At 36.8% G+C, this 23,746-nt stretch overlaps 1 protein-coding gene across 6 annotated transcripts in view; it reads right to left on the bottom strand.

Moving 5' to 3' along the window:
• The window catches only part of MAP2K5 (mitogen-activated protein kinase kinase 5), a 244,156-nt gene that overhangs the window by 144,481 nt on the left and 75,929 nt on the right, over positions 1 to 23,746 (bottom strand). For all 6 annotated transcript variants that reach the window (XR_006887499.1, XR_006887498.1, XM_046653610.1 and 3 more), the window contains exons 9-11: positions 12,194 to 12,233; positions 2,013 to 2,081; positions 1,840 to 1,921 (exon numbers count right to left, since the gene is read on the bottom strand). Coding sequence is in view for 4 of the 6 variants with exons in the window: in XM_046653610.1 (XP_046509566.1) it covers positions 1,840 to 1,921; positions 2,013 to 2,081; positions 12,194 to 12,233 (191 nt within the window). In the remaining 2 variants the exon portion in view is untranslated. The remainder of the gene's footprint in view (positions 1 to 1,839; positions 1,922 to 2,012; positions 2,082 to 12,193; positions 12,234 to 23,746) is intronic.

Here is a 23,746-nt window from a genome sequence, read left to right as displayed (position 1 = left end):
ACTAGCAATTCCATTCCCAGATATATACTCAAAAGAACTGAAATCATAGGTGCACAGAAAAACTTGTACACAAATGTACACAGCAGCATTATTCATAACAGCCAAAAAGCAGAAACATCCCAAATGCCCATCAACTGATCAAAGAGTAAACAAAATGTGGTACATCCATACAACAGATTATTATTGTCATAAAAAGGAATGAAGTACTGATGCTGTGACAGGGATGAACCTTGAGAACATTATACTAAGTGAAAGAAGCCACGCACAAAAGCCACATACTGTATGATTTCACATATATGAAATGTCCAAAATAGGGAAATCCATAGAAACAGCAACTAGATTAGTGGTTACCAGGGACCAGAGGGAAGCAGGAGTGGAGAGTGACTGCAAATGGATAGGGACTTTGTTTCTAGGGTGACAAAAATGTTTTGGAATTAGTGGTGATGGTTGCACAACCTTGTGAATATACTAAAACCTATGGAATAGTGCACATTAAAAGGGTAAATTTTATGGTGTTTGAATATACCATCTCAATAAAAAAATTTTTTAATGTAACTAAAAAATTGAGGACTTCAGAAAAAAAAAAGATGAAAAGTCATTAAATAATAACATGTACTGGCTCTATGAACCCACTTTTTCAGTCAGTCTCCTTGAATAGTAATTGTCATACTACCTATATGGTTCTAAGACTTAATTCTTGGCATCTACTATGACTAATTTAGAACACATGATACACCTTATTATAGTATCAAGGTATCAATATTGGCTCATTGAAAGGTTTTGTGGGGGATGAACTGCTTTAGTAATGTATTGAGAATCCTCAAAATGAACTGAGTATATGAAAGAAAAAAAGTTGTAGGCTGGCCTGGTGGCGCAGCAGTAAGTGCACACATTCTGCTTTGGCAGCCCAGGTTTTGGTGGTTTGGATCCCAGGTGTGGACATGGCACCACTTGGCAAGCCATGCTGTGGTAAGCATCCCACATATAAAGTAGAGGAAGATGGGCACAGATGTTAGCTCAGGGCCAGTCTTCCTCAGCAAAAAAACAAAAAAAATAGAGGAGGACTGGTAGCAGATGTTAGCTCAGGGCTAATCTTCATCAAAAAGTTTTTTTAAAAATAAATTAATTTAAATTAAAAAGCTCCAGAAAAAAAAAGTTGAGTTTTAATGGGCTAGACATTGACAAACTGAATATGTAAAATTTAATGACTGTTTTGATTTAAAATGGGTAAACAATAACAATGATGACACCATTTCACTAATAGGGTACCAAGAAATCTGCATTTTGCCATAATATTCAGATCAAGAAAGAGTTACCCAAATAAAAATGAATAAAAAACACAGAAGGAAGGAAAGGGCTAGAGTCCAAAGAAAACTAAACACATCTTGGCTAAACAGCTGTGTTGAAAAACAATTTCTTATCTTGCAATTAAGAACCGATTTCTTTCTAAAAGACACAGGACATTGGGTTAATAGATTTCTTTAAAAGAAAATCTGTTTTGGCTATTGAAACATTAAAAGAACAGAACATCTGTTTTGCAAGTAAAGACAGATTGTATGGAAGAATCAAATATCAAACCACTGATTAGACTAGCATTTAATCTGTTCTATTTAAATTTTCAATAAAAGTAAACAAAAATACATTCTTGAAATTATAGCTCAGCTCCAAATATCTAACACCAGGAACCCCTAACACTAAGATGTTTTAGAGTATACAGGAGGTAATTATTAGTATATTTCAATCATTTTTAATTCTGCTTGACATCTATTATCAGAACCAGGTTTTAAAACACTCTATCCTCAAAACCATTTTTAAAGTATTATAAAAGGGAAAACTCACCATCCATGAATTCTGTACATATCGAAATTCTGTTTTCTACAAAAAATGCACCATAAAACCCTATGATATATGATGAATCACACTGTAACAAAAATAAAACAAAAGTAGTTAAAAACCTGCAAGCCAAAACTATAGGTATGCTTTATAAGAAAAAATGACCAAGAAAAAATTACCTTATAAAGAATTTCCAACTCAGACATAATTTGTTTCTGAAGTTCCAGTGTAATATCTAGTAGTATGACCTAAATATAGAAAAGGAATCAACATTCACACATTTATTCACCTTTAAATTAAATATAGCTATATTCACTATGAAATATAAAATCTAAAAAGTACGATGTTTATTCATTCACCCTTTCTCCTCCCCACCACCATAAACCCAGTAATACAAACTGTATCCACATCTGCCTGACCCTTTGTATTGGGAGAGGTGGTATAGAAGTGATTGATGGGACCAAGGAAAAAGCAAGGTCTCAAAGGTCAGTATTAATGGCTTTAAAAGTCAGTTAAGTTCTAACACCCTTAATTTATACACCCTATTTTGGCCACATTGGTTATTTTGAGAAGAGGAAGATAGAAATGACCCTGAAACCATTAAAAAAGAACTGTCTTATAATTTAGACACTAGGCAACAAGCAGAGAGCATGAGTAAAAATGATATGTAGAGTAGGGTTTTTAGCTTTGAGAGAAATAAAGAATTTTTAAAATACATCATCTTTTTCTATTCTTCCAGGTGGATAATGTTTCTTTGTTAACATTGTTATAAAATGTTGGAGCTTGAAGGAATCTCAGAAATCTCATCTAATCCCCTTCTTTCAGAGAAGGAAATCAAGGTTCTGAGGAGCGGCAATGCAGTGACAATGTCAGGGCCCCTCTCTGACTCTGAGGAACATGCACTTTCCAGTATGTCCTGATGCTTTGTGGTTTTCCTTAAAATATCAACCACTGAGTCAGATTCATAACACAGAAATGTAAAGTAGTTTATTTATAAACTTACCTAGAATAAATTCTAGTTTATTTCAAACACCTATTTTTCAAAACCATCAATCGTTCAAATTTTACTTAACACTTTAGTGAAGTCAATTCAAGGGAAGTTGTTCTTTACTTGAAAAAGACAATGATAAGAATAAAATAACTGGAAGGGAATTTTTAAGATTTGTGGCAGAGTTTCTGATTCTAGATATTTCTAGATAAAAATTCAACATTCAAGATTACTATGATAGTGTAGTTATACACCATCCAATATTAAACTACATTTTTATTACAACTGCAGAATACATATAATCATACTGGAGGAAAAAAACAAATTATGAATTGCAAACTACTGACAGAGTAAGGAAAGAAAACGATAATTCTAAACCACACATTTTATAGTACTGACATCCATTTGGGGGAGAGAAAAGTGAGGAAAAAAGGCATAGCCAGTTTCTATGAAGAGTTTGCTTTAGGGTTATTTATAAAAGCTCTCACTAAACTAGATGGTAAGTGTAATACAAAACTGCCCAGAAACATTTAAACATTTCTCCCAATCAATAGTCATTTGCCAACAATATTCACTTACATTTTTGTTCCTGTAGAAAACTTCCAAACAAAATAAAATCATCTAGTCTTTCAATTCTATGCCAAAAAATATTAGAGCTATTTACATTACTATGTCAAATACAGGGAATCCCTCACCCTAAAAATCTCTGGTAAAAGGAATGAAGTTATTATTTACCTTAAAACAATGGTTCTCAACCCTGGCCTCACATTATACTTACCTTTATATAAAGGTATTCATATAAATATATGGGGGTACTTTAAACAAACCCTGATGCACAGGGCTTACCCCAGAATAACGGAATCAGAATCTCCAGGGTTGGGCCCACATCGCACTATTTCTTAAAAACTCCTCAGATGATTTCTAACCCACACGAAGGTTGAGAACCACTTACTTAAGATTTCAAAAATGTCATTATTCAGTGCTTACTATGACTACCAAGACATCCCGCATCTCCAGGCCCCAATCTGGAAATGATGTGATTCCCCAAGGCTGGCCAACACCTTAGCATTAACCCCAAACTACCGGCCGTAAACCCATCACTCCCCGGTCAAGAACCTTAATTGGGTTCCCACGGCCTAGTACTAAGTTACAATTCCAGCATGACATTCAAATAATTCTTCCACAATGTAGCCCCAACTTGTTATTCTAACTCCTTCTCCCACTACTCCTCACCACAAACCCAATCTTTACATGAAATCAGATGTTTTACTGGTCCGCAGACATGTCCTGTGCTCTCCTCCACTTCCAGTCTCTGCTCCTGCTATTCCCTCCACCTAAAGTGTGCTTCCTCTCTCCATTCCAGTCACTAATTGTAAAACCTTTTCTATCTTTTAGACCCAGTTTGAATGCTGCCATCACCTCCACAAAGCCATCCCAAAGCCCTCCATCAGAAGTTATCTCTAGCTCTGGCCCTTTATATTTCTCCCGATCACATTCAGCCTTTAGCATCTATGCCCCATCTCCTAGTAACAGAAGCCTAGATGGCAGAGCGGCTGTGAGCCCCTCAAGGGCAAGGACTGAGCCTGTGCGTCTTTCTCTGGCCCCTTTCCCCGACACCCAGCACCCCGCACAGGGTCCTACAGTAGTGCCTAATAAGTGATGTGGGATTTAACTAAAGTGCTCCTTACAACCATAATCCTCTAAATAAGAAACTGTTTCTAGACAGGAAGGAAGAGGACTGCTTACTTTCTGCAAAACCAAAGACAAAAACACCAAAACAAATAAAAGTGCCATACTGGCCTAAAATGTAGCAAGTAACACTGTATTTGTAGGGCCAATCCACTGCATGCTAATAGGTCTTAATCATTCTTGGTATTTGCTGTCGTCCAAAATAGTGGAGATTCCATAATGATGCAAAAGTGAACAAAGTAATTCCGTGGAACTTGAGAGGGAAAGTAAAATCCACCTTAACAGAAGTGTACTGAAATGCCCATCTCTCGTCTGGGAGATGGCACTCTGGGTGGAAGGTCAATGCCCCTTCCCCTGGGCACTCCGGTGAGTGAGCTTTAAAACTGCTAGAAATAAACTCGCCCACTTCCTTATCTGAAGGCAAGAGAAAAAGCATGGCAAATATCAATTTTCTTTTTGAAGTATAAGGTAAGTATGGACTCCCTGAGTGTTCATTATTATTGTTATTGTTTCTCCTCAGGAAGAGCCAAAATTTTCAAACTGGAGAGACTTTGAACACGAAACATTTCCTGGAGAAAGGGTTAAGTGAGAAACTGAAATACCTGCGTGCGTTTCTGCGGCTCTCCACTGCACCTCCAGGACAAATAAGGATGAGTTGTCAAGTTAAATATAAGCAGTCAAGTGACTGAATTATAATTTACTCTGTGCTCAATTTAAATTAGTGTGAGGCTATTAAAATATACAGTATAAATACGGCAATTCATCACAAGCTGTCATGGATGACTTCATTTATTTGCTGGAGTGGCACACGCTCCAGTAAAGGGAAGGAGAGCAAAATCACAGGTCAAATTAAGCCGCTATTCTGTTTTAATTCTCTTATTTAATCTGTGGTGACATAATTGTCTTCTACAGTATGTACAACTCAGAAAGGAAATTTGGGAGGATTACAGTCAGTATACAAATGATTAATCAAATGGTCCATTTAAATGCTAGTTTAAAAGCAGCAGAAACCCAAAGCAGTCAGAGAATGATAATCAGCACATGCTATACACAATGCTAAGAAATTTCCAGTTAGATGGATTTTTCCCAATTAGAAAATAAACAATACTAGGTCATCTGTTAAGCTCTACTCTTTGAAAGATTTTATAGACTACATTAAAGGTATAAGAAGGTTCTGTTTGCAGGATGGCTAGCAGTAGTTTTATTTGGTTTCTGCTCTACTTGTTTGCAATAGTCTTACTACACATCCCCCTGAAAAAACAGCTAGATACACATTTCATGAGTTATGTACAGACATTATGAAATAGTTATTTTTAAAACACGATCAGCATCATTTTGAAAATGCTCTCTTCACGGCAAAAAGTTTTCTTAATTCAGTGGTATAAAATAAAAATTCAAGGTACTTCTACCCTTCCCAAAATTCAACTTGCTTTTAAAATATCTCATGATATTTTCCCACCTTTGAAGTCTGAAAAGGGAAATATTACAATATGCTTTGTCTAAAAAACAAGAACATTTAGACGTATAAAAATAGAAACATTTTGAGTAGGAAGTGAAGAGTAACAGATTTTCAAGGACTCTCATCTCATCGCTCCCACAGACATTCAAAGTGTGGGTCCAACTGACCACTTAACTGGGGAAATTAAATTTCTCTCATCATTCTATGCAGGTGTGAGAGCTCTGCAGGTGATTCTGTTTAGACAAGGACTGTGATTTGCTGCTCTTCACAATCCCTCTGTGACACCAGGCAGCCCTGTTTCACAGCTGAGGTCACTGAGAGGTTCAAGTGACATGCTTGAAGTCACACAAAAGTCAGGAGAGGGTCAGGAAAAGATCAAATGCACTTCTAACTCTTAACCTTTCATTTCACCCTTTAATATAAAAAAAGCTAAGAATACTCTGGGTGAGAGCAATGGTCCATACAGAACACTATGGGACATTTTGTTTGGGAGCTAAACCTCCTTTCAAGATGCTACTTCAAAAGATGAATGAACGAACTAAAGAACAAACGAAAGAACAAAATATATTTATTCAGTCAGTGATTCAACAAATTATGTTTTGAACATCTAGTCATTACATGTAGTGTTCAGTACTAGGCCCCATATGCAAGGTCCTGCATATTCAATGAGTAAGATGAGAAGATAAATAAGATCTGTTCTCCACTTTCAGAGATTTCAACATAATAGGAGAAATGTCCATGTACACTAATAGCAAAATACAAGGCAGAATGTGATAATACCCATCAGAAACATATACAGAGAATTCTAGAGGTTCAAAGGAGAAGTGAGTGAGTGATAGATATACCATACGTGACAGGATTTATCCAAGTTCAACGGAGGAGCAGGCTTTGGAGCTGACCCTTGAAGGGTGCTAAGGATTTTGATAGGTGGAGATATGGGTGAAGCCATTCTAATTAGAGAGAAATAAGTGAATTGAAGTGTTGAAGTGAGAAAGTATCCGGGTTCAGAAAAGGTAGTGAGTTCAACTTAAGCACAGGATTCAGACACATAAGATAATGCTACAAAAGTAGGCTGATGACATACTGTGCGAGATCTTGAGTTCCATCCTATAGAGTTTTTAGTTTATTTGGGAAGTAATGTAGAGCCTTTGAAGATTCTGGAGAAGGGAAGAGAGGGGATCAGAACTATGCTTTAGGGAGCCAAACCTGAGAGGAGTGAGAGGCAATACAGAATAGAGGTTAAGAACATGGACTTGGGGTAAGACTCGCCTGGGTTCAAGTTCTAATTCCATTTCTTATTAGTTGTGGGACCTTGGGCAAGCTATTTAACTCCTCTGTGCCTCAGTTTCTGCGTCTTAAAATGGGGATCAACAATGGTAACAACTGCACAAGGTCGCTGCGAGCATTCAGTGAGGAAAACGTATGTAGAACGCTTGCTGAGCACAGTATAAATGATCAATAAATGGTAGCTTCTATTTCTGAAAGAACAGTTTAAAAGCTGATCAACATGTCTGACAAGAGACAAAAATAAGCATCTGGATTAGAGTGGTGACAAGAAAGGAAGAGATACTAAGAAAAACCCCCAAACCAGAAAAATCAACAGGCTTCCAGACATTGGACATTAGCTAAAACAGGACAGTGATCCCTGAGAGATGGAAAACAAATGAGGTGAACCCTATGATTGTCCAGCTCACTGACTGGAGAGAATTTCCAGGCCCCCACGCAGGGAGGGGAATCCAGGTGGAGCACAGCCATCTCCCTAAGTTGAAGAGACAGAACTGGGAGTCTGAGGAGGCCAAGGCCACTAGTGTTCACTGGCAGACGAACAAAGGGAGAAAGCTCCAGAGATCTGCCAAGGGGACCCTGAAGTCTTCAGCTGAGTAATGACCAGCACACGGATGTCAGGAAACTACCTGAGGCCAGGGAAAGAACCACCAGAAAGGACCAGAGGAAACAATCTCCAGACCTCACGATGGGCAGAAAGATTTTCCCACCAGCCCAGGTAGAATACCTTGTAATTGCCAGGGTGCTGGGCAGAGTATTCAGATGACTATTGCCTCAGTGGAATGGCGAAAATTAGTTCTAGACTAAGAAGTGGGCTGGTCCCATCTAATAAAGCTCAAAAGCAAGTCTTGCAAGGATCAAATTGTTTCAAAGTCACTAAATGGCATCTCAGAATAAAGCTCAAGAATATTTTTAGGAATGCAAAAATATCTAGCACCTATGCCACATGACTGGCATCCAATAAAAAATGATAAGGTATTATAAAAACAAGAAAATATAACTCAAAATGAGGAGAAAAAGCAATCAGTGAAAACTGAACCCAAAATGATATATACGATAGAATTAATAGACAAGACTATTAATTCAGTTCATTTTATTCCATATATTCCCTAACTATATTCCATATATTCAAGGAGGCAGAAGAAAGACTGAGCATGTTAAGCAAAGACATGGAAGATGTAAAAAAGACCCACGTGCACTTTTAGGTGATAAAAAGCACAAGGTCTAAAATAAAAAATACACTGGGCAAGATTAATAGCAGATGAGACAATGCAGATTAAAAGAAGAAAACTTGAATATCTGACAACAGAAACTATCTAAAAATGAAAGATTAGAGAGAAAAAAAAGACTGAAACAAACACAGAGCGTCACTTTGCTCTGGGACAACTTCAAGTGACCTAAAATATGTGCAATTTAAGTTCCCAAAGGGGGAGGGGACATACAAAAAGAAATAACGGGAAAAATTTTTCCAATTTGATGAAAGCTAAAAATCCACAGATTCAAGAATCTCAACAACTCCTAAGGACATAAATCATGAAGAAAACTAAATAAAAGCTCATCATAATCAAACTGCAAAAGACTAGTGATAAAGGAAAAAATCTTAAAAGCAGTCAGAGAAGAAGTCAGTTCTAATGTAGAAAGGAATAAAGACTTAAAATGACAGTAAGCTTTTCACTGGAAAGAATGCAAGCCAGAAGACAGTGAAACAAAACCCTTAAGATATTGAAAGAAAAGAGCAATCAACCTAGAGTTCTCTATCTGGCGAAAATATCTTCCAAAAATTAAGTCAAATATACATTTAAACACACAAAAGCTGAACGAACTGATTACCAAAAGACTCACGTACTATAAGAAATGTAAAAGAAGGAAGTCCTTCAGACAGAAAAAAATGAGACCAGATGGAGGTCTGGATTTACACAAAGGAACGAAGAGCACCGGATTTGGTAAAAACGCGAGTAAATAAAAAATGAATCTTTTCTTACTTTTTAAATGTCTTTAAAAGACAAATAACTGTCTAAAGAAAAATACTAACCATGTTTTGGGATTTGTAACATATGAGAAAGTAAAATGTATGATAACAAATGTCAGGATGAGGTAAACGAAAGTATACTATTGTAAAGTTCCCATACAATAGACAAAGTGGTACAATATTAATTGAAGGCAGCCTACGATAAGTTAAAGATGTATACTATTAACTCTAAAGCCACCACTAAAAAAAGGACAAACAGACAGAACAAACAGAAAACAAAGAGCAAGATGACAGACTTGAATCCAAACACATCTTTAATCACACGAAATGCAAATGATCTAAACACCTCAATTAAAAAGCAGAGGTTATCAGACTGGATTAAAATACAAGACCCAACTATATGCTGCCTACAAGAAATCCATCTCAAATATGAAGACATAACAGATCAAAAGTAAAAGGTAATATCATGTTAACAGTAGTCAAAATAAAGGTGCAGCAGGGGCCAGCCTGGTGGCGTAGTGGTTAAGTTTACACACTCCACTTCAGCCGGCAAAGTGTTTGCAGGTTCGGATCCTGGGCGTGGACCTAGCACTGCTTGTCAAGCCACACTGCGGCAGCATCCCACATAAAACAGAGGAAGATTGGCACAGATGTTAGCTCAGCGACAATCTTCCTCAAGCAAAAAAGAGGAAGATTGGCAACAGACGTTAGCTCAGGGCCAATCTTCCTTGCAAGAAAAAAAAGAAAAGATGCAGTAGGTTTATTAATATCAGACAATGTAGATTTTAGAGCAAAGGATATTAACGTGGATAAGAAGGTCACTTTGTAATGAATGATAAAGGGGCCAAATCATCAAGAGGACCTAACAATCCTAAATGTATTCAATAGATCTTCAGAAAATATGAAGTAAAAAAATGAAAGAATGGCAAGGAAAAAAACAGGCAAATCTACAATTATTGGTGGAGATTTCAACAGCAATCTTTCAATAATTGATAAAACAAGTAGATAAAAATCAGTGAAGATACAGAAATTCTGAACCACACTATCAGCCAACTTGATCTACCTGACATTTACACAACACCCTATACAACACACTGTACATTGTTTTCATGTGCACAGGGAACACTTACCAAGATAATTCATACCGGGCCACAAAACAAATCTCAATAAATTTAAAACAATTCCAGTTAAACAAGTACATTCTCTGACCACAACAGACGTAAATTAGAAATCAGTAACGGAAAGATGTCTGGAAAATCCCCAAATATTTGGAAACTAAATAACACACTTCTCTAAGATTTAATGAAAAACTCTGCCTGTTTTGAAGAAATGGTACATTTCTTTCTCTTAGATTATGACTATTATATAAGCAACATAGTTTTTGCCTTGGCTATCAAGAAGCTTAGGGCTAAACAAAAAGTTTAAACACAGTAATCATATCAACTCTTTTTTTTTTTAAGTTTTTTTTTTTTTTTAGGAAGATTAGCCCTGAGCTAACATCTGCTGCCAATCCTCCTTTTTTTTGCTGAAGAAGACTGGCCCTGAGCTAACATCCCTGCATGCCTATCTTTCTCTATGTTGATTGTGGGACACCTGCCACAGCATGGCTTCATAAGTGGTGTGTTGCTCCACACCCGGGATCCAAACCCACGAACCCCAGGCCACTGAAGCAGAGCATGTGAACTTAACTGCTCCACCACCAGGCCAGCCCCTGCTGCACCTTTATAAAATATATAGGCTTACTTTGTAGTTTTAAGAATTAAAGATAATAGTTATAGAGCATCTAGCATAATACCTGGCATATTATGAGTAGTCGCCATTCAAAAAATAAAAGCTTTCATTATGAAGGGCCTAGAGACTGAAGATAAAGGGCATGACAGAAAGCAGCAGACAGGTAAAAGAGAAGATGTGGCTGTACAGGTAGGCAGGGGACCATCTGCAGAAGGCCTGACCAATTTGTGGGGAGGGTAAGGACTGAAGCAGGCCTGACCAGTTTGTTAGCTAAAAAATCCAGTGCTGGAAGACAGGTTCTATGGGGTGGGACTGGAGGTCGCATAGGGTGCAGTCAGAGGTGCAAGTCAAGAGTCCAAGAAGGAAAGCTGAGACAAAAAGATGGGGAGATCAAGCACCAACAGCAAGTGCCAGAGACTAAATCCAAAGTGGCATGGAAGGACTGGATCTTGGAGGATGGCAGGGGTGGGGTGTGGATTACAGATAGGATGGAAACAAGTGAGGATCCTCTTAGGTAACTGCCTAGAATATTCCTGAGTTACGGCAGTGGGACTCTAGTGGTGGATGTGGTGCTGGGGCACTTCAGGATGCTGAAAAAGGTCAGAAGTGAGGCAGATATGTTAGGCTTTATGTAGCACACAAGTGGGGATGGGGGCGCAGGTAGTGCCAAGACAGTGACATGGTCAGATCTGTGATTCAACTCTGGTAGCAGAGAAAAAGTACACGGGAGAAGAAAAAGACTGAAGGTACAGTGAGAAAGTGATTATAGAAGTGCAGGTAGGAGGCATGTGAGCCTGATATAAGGTCAAGGCAACGACAATGACAATAGAAAGGAAGTGACAAATGGACATATTTCAGGGAAAATTTCTGACAGGATACAGTGACTTACAGGATGTGGCAGATAATGGAAAAAGAGCAGTGAGTAACTACTAAGGTTCTGAGCTGCAAAACCAGGACAGTGATGCCATTTAGCAGGGAACACAGAAAGAAGTGTAGGTAACCAGGATGAGAAGACTCACAATGCAAAGAGCTTACAACTGACCATTCTAAGGCATAAGTAAAATATCTTCAGGAGTCTGAACGTCACAACAGGGCCACAGATTCCACCACCTACCACCCGAACTTTAAACCATTTCCTCTCCTCTTCCACAATCCCTGTGACTTAAGCTAACTGCGGGGGAAGAGAAAGCAATGAGTATCAAGGATTTCATAAATTTCATAAAATTTATCCAGCACTTACCTTTACAGCTAATATTTTCCCACTCGGGACATGATATGCTCTATGGGAGAAAAAAAATAACAAAATCACTTGGGATCCCTAAACAACCTACAAAATGGTTAAGGACACAAATACAAATCTGCAGCAATGGGATCTGATACTTTCAAAGAACACTAATAACATTAGTAATTTACATTTCTATTGAGCTTAATGGTTTACACAGTGATTCATTATACATTACCTTAAAATAACCCTCTGAGGTAATGCTGGCATTATCACCCTCCTTTTATAGATTCTGAAGCACAGAGAAGTTAAGCAGTTTGCCCAACGGCACAAAGTCAGTAAGTTGCAGAACTAGACTTCAAACCCAAGTCTTCTGGCTCCAGATCCCTTATGAAGACTGTCACTGGGTGGAGGCGGGGCGGTGGGGGGGGGGGGGGCAGTCTTCTAGAGCCTCTGCTAAGCTCTGCACAGAGCCATACAAAACGGGAAGTTTTCCTTTTATTTCAATTATAGATCCAGATAAACTACATCCCTACATTTCATCAAAATAATCTCAAAACACATGGAATTAGCTATGGCTTAAGATATAAATTCATATAAGAAATCACAGAGTTATTAGGCTCAAGTATGTGGTTCATCTTTTCCTAAAGGTGGTACCTCTCAATATTAAAAATGCTGTAGAGAAGACACAAGTTCAAATGATCAGATACAGTGAAATAACTACAATTTAAAACAAGGTATATGAATACATTCACTTATGAAAACAAGTAAGAGAATAAGGTTTGCAGAAATAAAACACTATCCCTTCTCATCACAAGCTTTTGTGTTTAAATGAAAAGCGGCCTTTCATACATGTACTGCAAGGACTGCACATTCTGACCATTATCCAGAAACAATTTGCCATATTTAAAAATTTCAAAACTAGCCATGCAACATAAACAAGCACTGTTATTACAAGCCTATAAAAGTATAAAGACACAAATTAGTTTGGAAGAACTAAAATCTTGCTCCATAGAGGACTCTCTATATCAGCAAAGATCAGATTGTTCTCCCCTCGCCCACCCAGCTTTAAGACGTGAGTAGGGTGGAGAAAACGCAGGGGATGGAAGTTAGCTTCTCAGGAATTTTCCCACCTCACCTGTCAAGTTGCAAAATATATTTATCAGGCTCCCAATTTTTACTTAGTAATGACTTAGTAGTAAAAATTGCTCATTCCTTAAAACAAAAACGAAATATATATTCTACTGTTATCAAATGAAAACATCACTTTCTGTTGTTTTGGCAGAAATATTTGTGTGGCTACTCTGACAAATTTTTTTAACAGCTTTAAAATTCACTTCAGTGATCAATTCAATGATTTTTAGTAAACTTGCAGAGTTGTACAATCACTGACAAGTGTTTTCATTTAATTTTTACTTCTTTGCTGAGGAAGATTCTCCCTGGGCTAACATCTGTTGCCAATCTTCCTTTTTTTGTATGTGAGCCGCCCCACAGCGTGGCCACTAGCAGACAAATGGTGTGGCTCTGCATCCCAGAACCAAACCTGGGCCATGGAAGCAGAGTGTGCCAAGCTTAACCACTAGGCCCCAAGCATTTTAAAGTGACTGACTTATTGAAATGGTTTAGTTATTAAGAACCTACAAATATTAGCAACTTTTCAAATATAAAATGTTACAAATTCAGGTAAGTTTAGAAAAAAATATATACTATATGTATGTATGTTTATATCCATATATATGAGTGTTATAAGAAATTCATTCTGTTTTTCCTTCTAGAGTGGACAAAGATCAAGCCAATCACGGAAGGTAAACTTAGCTTTTATTTTAACAATCAATTGTAGAGAAATTCAGGTAGTTTTATCTCATTTACAGGAAAGGCAAGATTATAAAAATTAGATGGCAATTATTCACTTTACCAAAGAGTTCTTTAATCTGGAAAGTGTCTAAAGTCTTTCTCTAAATATCAACCTTCTTAGTATATATAAAGACTAATACATTTATAAATCTTAAATTATTTAAAATTTTGTCATACTTTGTATAAAGTGATATACATTTTATAAGTGGAACCCCTATGTTACACTGCTTACTCTACTAGCTGTGTTAATACCAGACTTGTACAATGTGAAGCTACATTTCAGGTCGTGATTTGACTCATGATATATCTGAACTCACGTAATAAATTGGTAGATAGACTCATTGTATTTTTCTCAATGCCTGACAGAGAAGTTGACAGACTAAGCTAATCGAAATGTGATTCAAAGGAATTTAGTAACTTTATTCCACGTAAATACAGGTAATATAATGTGTAAGATTTAATGATACATTATTTTTCTCCTTGTATACCACTGACTTTTTCCAATTCCAACTTTTTAAAATACCATATATTAGAATCACTAACCAAGGACTGAAATATAAAGATAAATAACTGAGTGCATACACAAGGATTCAAAAGTTGTAAAAAGAATAGTGTTGTCAGACAAAGAGAAGAGTTTAGTGGTTACTAGAGGAGAAGGGGCTTGGAGGTTGGGCAAAAGGGGTAAAGGGGCACATATATATGGTGACTGACTAAAAATAATGTACAACTGAAATTTCACAATGTTATAAACTATTATGACCTCAATAATAATAATAATAAAAGAACAGTGTTGTTACTCTGGAGAACGAGCAACACCTGGACTTTTGAGACCAACAGCAGCGATAAGGAAATGATTAGCAGATAGTCTAATATATATACCATATTGGACAGTTTGGCAACTTAATTAGCTTGTCAAGAAAGCTGATCTCTTTTCCAAAAGAAAGGTCTCCTATTTCCAAGTGAATTAAAAGGGGAGGCTTGATGATTTAATTATGATGCACGCTAATTCATCCGTGGAAGTTTGGGTTCGATTTCGAGCAATAAAGATGCTGTGTGGTTTGGTTTACAGTACAATGACAGTACCAATTTAACATTTAATCATCAAGGAGAAGTGGATGACAAAGGCAATGCCAGGTATGAGTGCAGTATGTCCCTTAACTTTGCAAATGGCATTCTACTTGGAGAAAAGGAACTTGTTTACTTTCAACGGATACCGCATCTCAATTGTCTTGACCTTCCTCAACACATTAACTGTAAAGTGATTAATGAAGTTTGAACGGAGGCTCTGGTTACACCAAAAGACAACTATACACCTTTGCATTGTTTTAATTAACAGCTAACACTTCAAATTAGTTTGTTGTTGCCACAGTAATTACCTGTTCCAGTGAGCGCATGGAGGAACCATTTTTATGAGATATTTTTAGTGTGGAGGCCTTGAGTGTTCCATTTTGTTTGTGATCAGCACAGACCTTCTGGGAATAGTCCCAGCCCTTAAATTGAGTACACAACATATACACTTCAGGATGGCAAAAGCTGGTAGCCTGGCGTAAATTTTTTGAGTATTTAAAACAACAAAGAGACCAGTAAAAAAGAAGAATCCTTATTATTCATACTTTCTTACATTCTTTTTTCATTTGGAACAATAGGTTCTAGATGACCGGACAAAAAGTTGGTATCAACCTTTAATTCTGATACAGAACAGAACCAGGTAATTATTGAGCTAGTAGGGAATATAGAGAATTGTCTAGTTTAATCTCTTCCTTTTACAGTAGAAACAGCCAAAAGCCAGGTTAAAAGATTTGTCCAAGCTCACAGTTAGTCAAAGGCAAAGCCAAGACGAGAACTGTGGCAGAATATAGATATTTTAGGACCTAAAGAAAAGATGTGGTGATGTTCCAATTTTCCTAACTGTGTTCTAGAGCAGGGAAACACACAATTCAAAACTTACAAAAGTGCTGACATACTTCAATCAGGCTAAAGACCATCACAACCAAATCTCTCTAAGCAAGGAAGCATTCTGCACTCATCACCAATCTATCATGGGACGCAGAATATTGACAGCTGTAGACTCTGAAGTCACTGTCAGGTTCTGATCCCAGCTCTGCCATTTCTCAACAGTGTGAACCTGGACTGTTAGAAAACTTCACTGTGTCTCAGGTGTCTCAAGTTTGAAATGGGGAAAATGGTGCCCACCTTATAGAGTTATGAGGTTTCAATGAGATAATTTAGGTAAAGCACTGAGGACAGGGTGTGGCACACAGTAAGTACGCATAAAATATTAGGAAACAAAGTTTTCAGGGTAGCTAGGTGTTTTAAGAGTAAATCCTGCTAAAACAGAGTGAAAGAGCAAGAATTATCTCTATGTTTTAAGAGTCAGGCTATGTGCTCAACAAATGAAGACAAATAAAGCTTTAACAATGAAGACTGGCAAAAGGCTGCAATATACTATTCATTGTTAAGAAAAGCAACTAGTATTACGTCATGTTGAAATAACTTTGAAGACAAAGAATTAGTCATTTGAAATGCTATGATCGTATCATGATTCAAATTCTAGATTTCTCACCCTGTTTATCCTTTGCCCACTGTTGTAACTTATTTACACTACAGACAGGTACGATACGTGCCACATCCAAGCGTTTGTCTTGGCAGAAACGCCATCTGACCACCACTGTTGCTAAACAAGAAGCCTAATTTTTCACTCTCCTTGCATTAATAAATGGGAAAATAGAAGCTACCCTAAAAAATCCACATACTTCCCTTTAATATACACCCTTGTAGATTCTATAAAAAATAAAATTTTGAGGCTTCTCCTAGTCTTCAGACTCTGGTGGCTCTGTTATAACCCCTAGCACACTGCAGAAAAATTGTCCACATGTCTGTCTCCCATACTGGGCAGTGAACACTACCATGTCTTAATCATCTTGTATTCTTCACACTTTGCATAACTCCTGGCTCATGGTAAGTGCTCCATAGTTAATAAATGTTTGACAAATGATTATTACTTCTGGATGAAAAAAAATCTATCACTTGGATAGTGTCTAACAAAGAAATTCCACATGCATTTAATTAACTCATTCCAAAATCTTATGAGTAGTTTTTTCCCCAGCCTTATTGAGATATAACTGACATATAACATAAGTAGGAATTATCATCATCATCTCCATTTTATAGGTAGATTTCTAACTGCTGAATTCCAAAGTCCTTACACGGATTTCACGATCTGGTCCTTGGTTATCTCACTCATCTCTGCTTCTGCCAATCTCTCTCTTTTTTTTCCTTTCTGCTTTTTCTCCCCAAATCTGTCCACCACATAGTTGTGTCTTTTAGTTGTGGGTCCTCCCAGTTGTGACACGTGGGATGCCGCCTCAGCATGGCCTGACGAGTGGTGCCAAGTCCATGCCCAGGATCCCAACCAGTGAAACCCTGGGCTGCAAAAGCCAAGCACAAGAACTTAACCACTCGGCCACAGGGCCAGCCCCTGCCGATCTCTCTTATTCACAATTCTCACTCTGTTCTACCAGACCTATTCCTGCCTAAGGCCCTTTGTACCTACTCCTCAGGCCTGGGTCACTCTTCCTCTGATACAAACTTGGCTTGCTCTATCACTTCCTTCAGGTCCAATTTTACTTTGACTATCCTACATAAAACAGCCCATTCTCTCTTCCTTTTTCTTCATAGAATTCATCAACACCTTATTTATTAACTTATTATCTGTCTCCTGCTGCTAGAAACAAGCTCCATGAAAACAGGGACTTTCTCTTTTTTTGTTCACTACTGTATCTCCAGTACCTAAAACTGTGTGGGCACATTTTATAAATATTTGTTAAATGAATGAATAAATTCTCTTAATTGCTATAAGTCTATTTTTGTTTTTTATCTTTCTTAAAACAGTTTTAAGCTTTTCTAGGAAACTGTCCATTTTCTGTTTTCAAATTTACTGGCATAAAGTTACTCATTGTATCCTCTTATTTTGAAGATCTCTGCTCTGTCTAGAATTATGTCCCCTCTTTTAATCTTAACTTCGTTATTTCTGTCTGCTCTGTGTTATACTTGATCAATTTTTCCAAGGAACCAGCTTTTGGTTTTCTTGAATTATCTCCTGAATTTTAATTTCATTGATTGCTTTTTCTTTAGCATTATTTTCCTTCTACTTTCTTTGGGTTTAACCCCTTCCCTTTAAAAAAAAAATTCTTGAGGTAGATGCTAAGCCTATCACTATCCAGTTATTCTTTTCTACTGTATGTACAACAAACTATCCTTTAAATATGACTTTGGCTGCATCTCATGAGTTTTCATATATGGTATTTCTCTCATGTTCAGTTGTAAACATTTTTATTTCCATTATGACATATTGTATGACTCGTAAGTTATTCAGATTTGTGCACTTTGATTTACAAATGTATCGGGGGTTAACTTATTATGATTGATTTCTAAACTAACTGTATTGTAGTTAGAAAAAGTGATTTGTATGTTATAGACGTTACTGAGAGTTGCTTTGTTCCCTAGTACATAAGTTTTTAAAAAATATTTTTGTACCTGAAAATAATGTATATTCTCAATTTGACTGATGAAGAGCTCCACGTATGATCATGTGACCAGTCTATTAATTGTGATGTTAAAATCTTCTATATCCCTACTAATTTTGGTCTGATTGATCTGTTGATTACTGAGAGACATTCTCCCACTGTGACTGTGGATTTACCAAATTTTCCTTGTAATTCTGTAAATTTTTTGCTTTACATATTTTGTGATTATGTTATTAGTTACGTATGAGTTTAGGACAATTAAGTGTTCACAGTTTCTGTTTCTTCTATCATCACATAGCACTCCTTTCTATCCCTAATAATACTTTTTGTCTTAAAGTCTGTTTTGTCTTATACTAATATAACCACAACAGCTCTCTCTTGATTAGTTTTTGCCTGGTATCTTTTCCCCATCCTATTCATTTCAACTTTTTTCTGCCTTTATGTTTTAGGAATGTCTCCTAAAATAGTCTAAAATAGTTACAGCTATATTTTTTAAAGTTTAATCTAAACAATCTATTAACTGGCAATGTTAGTCTACTTATATTTATTATAATTACTGATATATTTGGATTTATTCCTACCATCTTATTCACTTACCTCACACCTCTCTCCCTCTACTATACTCGATTACTCCCCCTTTAATCCTTCTATTGGTTTTGATGTTATACATTCCATTCATTGTCTTTTAGTAGTTACCCATACAATTTTTAACAATCATTCTTGATAACCAAATAAAAAGTTAATTACTATCTCTATCCTTCTCTCAAACCATATAAAAATCTTAGAATTCCAATCAGCCCTTCTCATCTTATTTTGTCTAGTCTTTTTGTTTTGTTTTGTTTTTCCTTCTTCTTCTCCCCAAAGCTCCCCAGTACATAGTTGTAAATTCTGGTTGTAGGTCCTTCTGGCTATGCTATGTGGGATGCTGCCTCAGCATGGCTTGATGAGCGGTGCCATGTCCACACCCAGGATCCCAACTGGTGAAACCCTGGGCCGCTGAAGCAGAGAACGCAAACTTAACCACTCGGCCACGGGGCCGGCCTCTAGTGTTTTTGTTTCACTTCATTTTGACGTCCCTAAATTAATCACTACTATTGTTGTCTTATATATTCAGGTTTATTTACAGGGTCAGCATTCCTTCTTTCATTTTATTCCTTTCTGGATTCAACTGGATTCAATTTCTTTCTACCTAAAGTACTTCCCTCAGTAATAAACTAACTCTCCCCTCTCCCATAAACATATATCTTTTTCTGTCTACACATATATAGACACATATGTATAATCTTTTATATTGATTTCTGAAGATACATTTTGCCCTCACTCTTGAATGACAATTAACTGAGACAATTATTTTCTCTCAGTCTTTTGAAGATACCACTGTCTTTCAGCTTTCATTACCGTTGTTGAAAGTTTACTGTACCCAATTTGCTGGCCAATACAAAGCCACTGAAGGTTTTTGGACAGAGAAGTGATATGATCAGAACTTAACTTTAAATCCTTATTCTGGTTGCATATCATAATAATACTACTGGAAAAGAGGAGAAATTAGAAAAAGCAAAGAGCACTTAGAAAGCTGTTACACTAGTCTATGCAAGAAGTGGTGATATGAACCTGGGTAGTAATCACAGGTGTGGAAAAGGAGAAAGAGATACACACGACTTTGGCCATAGAGAATTTATGAAACATAGGGATGAGAAAGATGAATCTAAAATTTCAAGCTAAGATAATAGGAAAATTATAGTATTTATTAACAGAAATATAGGAACCTTACCTAGTCAGCCTTAGGCTATATAATCCTGCACTTTTTAGCTCCATGAGAACAGAGACCACATTTAATTCATTCAACAACGTGTACACACTACCTAGCATAATACTTACCACGGAGTAGATACTCAAATATTTAGAAGTTAATAAATAAATGGGGTAGTCAGGAGAAGGAAGAAAGGAAAAGGAAACAGGAAAGTAACAATTCCTAAAGGTTTACAGAATTTTTCTAACTTCCCCATGATGTATGTATCGTAAGTTATCATAAGCCACATTTTACAGATAATAATAGAAATAGATTCAGGGATATTAAGGTATTAAGAAACTCACTCGAGGTAATAAGAGTTCATGAACGGCAGATACAGGATTCAAATCTGGATCTATCTCAATTCAACCCTTGGGCTCTTTCCGTTATAGACAGAGTATACACAGAGAATAGTTTGAAATAAGTGTACTCTAGGATATTGTCAATGCTGAAGGTGGGGTTCAGGAAAAGAATGCATTAAAATTCCACCTACCAGATTCCCTGTACTCTGTGGTTTATGTGATTGAATTTATCCACTGGCATCAACTACTCTAATGTCTTATAATACTTCATGTGTGGCTGTTATAAATTGTTAGTTCTCTTCAAAACTGCTATTTAACTTCACTAGTACATGCTTTATTTAACTATATTGTAAACTCTAATTACCTGACTATATTGTAAATTCTTAATATACAATCTATGTGTTATCCTATTTTATTCTAAGTTTCAAGATCAGGCTCAAGTTCCATTTTGTTTACTGCTTTATCCCTAACTTCTACCACAGAAACTTAGTTTATCTATTTAACAAACACCTAATGCACATCTCAAATTGTCAAGCACTCTCTGGGCATTGTGGATGGAGCAGAGAACAAACTAGACAAAGTTCCAGCTCTCATGGAGCTTACTTTCCAATGGGGGAAGACTGACTATAATCAAATAAATATACAGTATGTCAGGTAGTGAAAACGCAACACAAAAGAATAAAGGTAAGGATATAGAGAGCAACCAAGATTAGGGGCATTTTTTTTTTTATATTAGCTTTGGGGAAAAGGTCAGGGAACACCTCTCTTACCAGGTTATATTTGAGCAGTAAGGGAGGACATCACTTAGATATCTGGAAGAAGAGGAATCTAGCAGAGGACTGGTATGTTCGAAGGCCCTAAGGCAGAAGTGTGTATTTGGTGTGTGTGGAGGTGGAACAAGCAGGAGGGCTAGAGGTGGGAGACAAGGTGACGAGAAGACAGATTGTGTAGTACCATTTACGCCACAGTGAGGACTTTAACTATTATCATGAGTGACATGAGAAGCCATGGTGGGAGGGACGGGGGTTTATATTTTAGAAAGGTCATTTTGGCTGCTGGGTGGAGAGAACACTTTGTAGCAAAGCAAGGATAGAAACTGGGAGACTGTTTGGGAGGCTACTGCAATAATCCCAGCAAGAAATAACAGTGCCTTAGAGTAGGGTGGTAGGAAGAGTGGTGAGAGGTGGTGACTTCTTGAAATAGTTTTGAGGAAGAGCCAACAAGATTTGTGGGTAAATATGATGGATGGTCTGAGAGAAAAAGAAGGATTGAGAACAAATGCAAAGTTTTTGTCATGAGCAACTTGTAGAATAGAGTTTCATTTACTCAGACTGGAAAAACTGTAGAAGGAACAGGTTTTGGAGGATATCAAGAGTTCAGTTTTGGGTGATGTTGAAACGCTTGAAAGATATCCAACTGGCAATTAGAGATGAATCTGAAGTTCAGGACAGAGGACAGGGAGATAAACATTTGGGCTTCTTCAACATATAGATGACATGTAAAGCCATGGAACTACAAAAGCTCTCTTAAAAATTAAATTAAATAGAGATGAGGTTTGAGGACTGGACCTAAGGCACTCCAAAATCAGAAGTCAGAAAGATGAGAAGAAATCAGTAAAGAAGATGAGAAGGTGCAGATAGTAAGCCAGCAACAGAATCCAGAGAATGGTGTCTCTAAGGCCCCGAATGTTGGTGTTAGATCTTTCACATTGCCAGGTACAGTACCTTACACAGAGTAGGTATTCACGTAGGTAGGTGACTGATTTCAAAAGCAATACTTGGGGACACATGCAACTAATTCTATTTCTGCTCTTTGAAATTTTAAGGACGGGTCTAGTACAATACATATAAAGCTTTAGGTATAATCACCTTCATCTAAATCCTAATGAGAATTTATTAAAAGATACATCAGTCCAAAGAATAAACTGAATTTCTATAAGAATCTTCAAAAGTGAGTAAAAAAAAGAAAAATTTGAAAACACAATGTTAAAAAGTCCTACATTCACACAGGACATAAGGGAGAAACAACCTGTGCTCACATTCCAACAGCTGGACTCCCACACAAATTTATGTCAACTGCATCTGTATTTCACAATGTTTACTGAAATTATTTATGCTTAGAATTTCAAATTCTAGGAGAACCAAAAAAATATGAATTGTCCCAGCTGACTCCTGCTCACAAAATAAATAACCTAGAGCTGATCATATATTTTCTGATAAAGCTTGTACAATCTCATACAATTAAAGTTGGCATCTAATTTCTATGGCACTATTCTGCATATTAATTTCTGAACACATTATAATCAAATTATTTTAAATTATGAGCAGAAAGAATTCATAATAGGGAGTATCTGTGCTTGTCTAGTGATTGTGAGGTAGGATACAACTTAAGAATGGAGGGACTGACCTATGATTTGACTGTAAATATTTCATATTTCAGCATAACTGATAATATGTTATAAATGTTCATTTGTTAGCAAAATGGTCATCAAAATGAGTAGCGAAACATCTTTTCTATTTTTTTGCTTCTTGGAGCAAGAATTTCAAGATTAACTGCATGGATGATAACTTTTAATCACAACGGCAAACAAGAACATTGAAATGACAGTATTGCCACTGTCCTGTAAAGAGGGCAGGGTGATTCTTTCACACACCATGTGGAATAAACACCATTGACTTAAGTTCTACTTCTAACATAACATACTTCAGAGAAGGTTAGTGAAAAGAAGGACACAAGTACTCTGTGAATTATTTATAGAGTGCTATCAATTGTTGAAAAATTGTCCAAATGGAGGGGAAACCTAAGAAAATAATCCAGTCACTAAAACAGTGAAAGCAATAGTTAGAATTCGGCTTAAGAAATAACCAGCAATTAGAAAGGATGGTATTTTTCTAGGTAAGCAGAAAAAAATATGATGTTTATTTATTTGCTCCTTGGGTCTCTTAGAGGAAAAGTAGGAGGCAAGCAAGACGGTCAGCAAAGAGTATTTTAAAATAAGTAAGTTACAAATGCATTGTTATGAGCTCACTAGAGACATAGATAGTAATGGCTCTCTTAAATGATAAAATCGGGTTCTCTGTTTTTCAGGCAAAGATTTCAC

Source organism: Equus quagga, chromosome 2, assembly GCF_021613505.1.
Source record: "Equus quagga isolate Etosha38 chromosome 2, UCLA_HA_Equagga_1.0, whole genome shotgun sequence".
In the NCBI taxonomy this organism is placed as follows: Eukaryota; Metazoa; Chordata; class Mammalia; order Perissodactyla; family Equidae; genus Equus; species Equus quagga.
The sequence above is the reverse complement of the archived record's forward strand: the minus strand, read 5'-3'. Positions and strand labels throughout refer to the sequence as shown.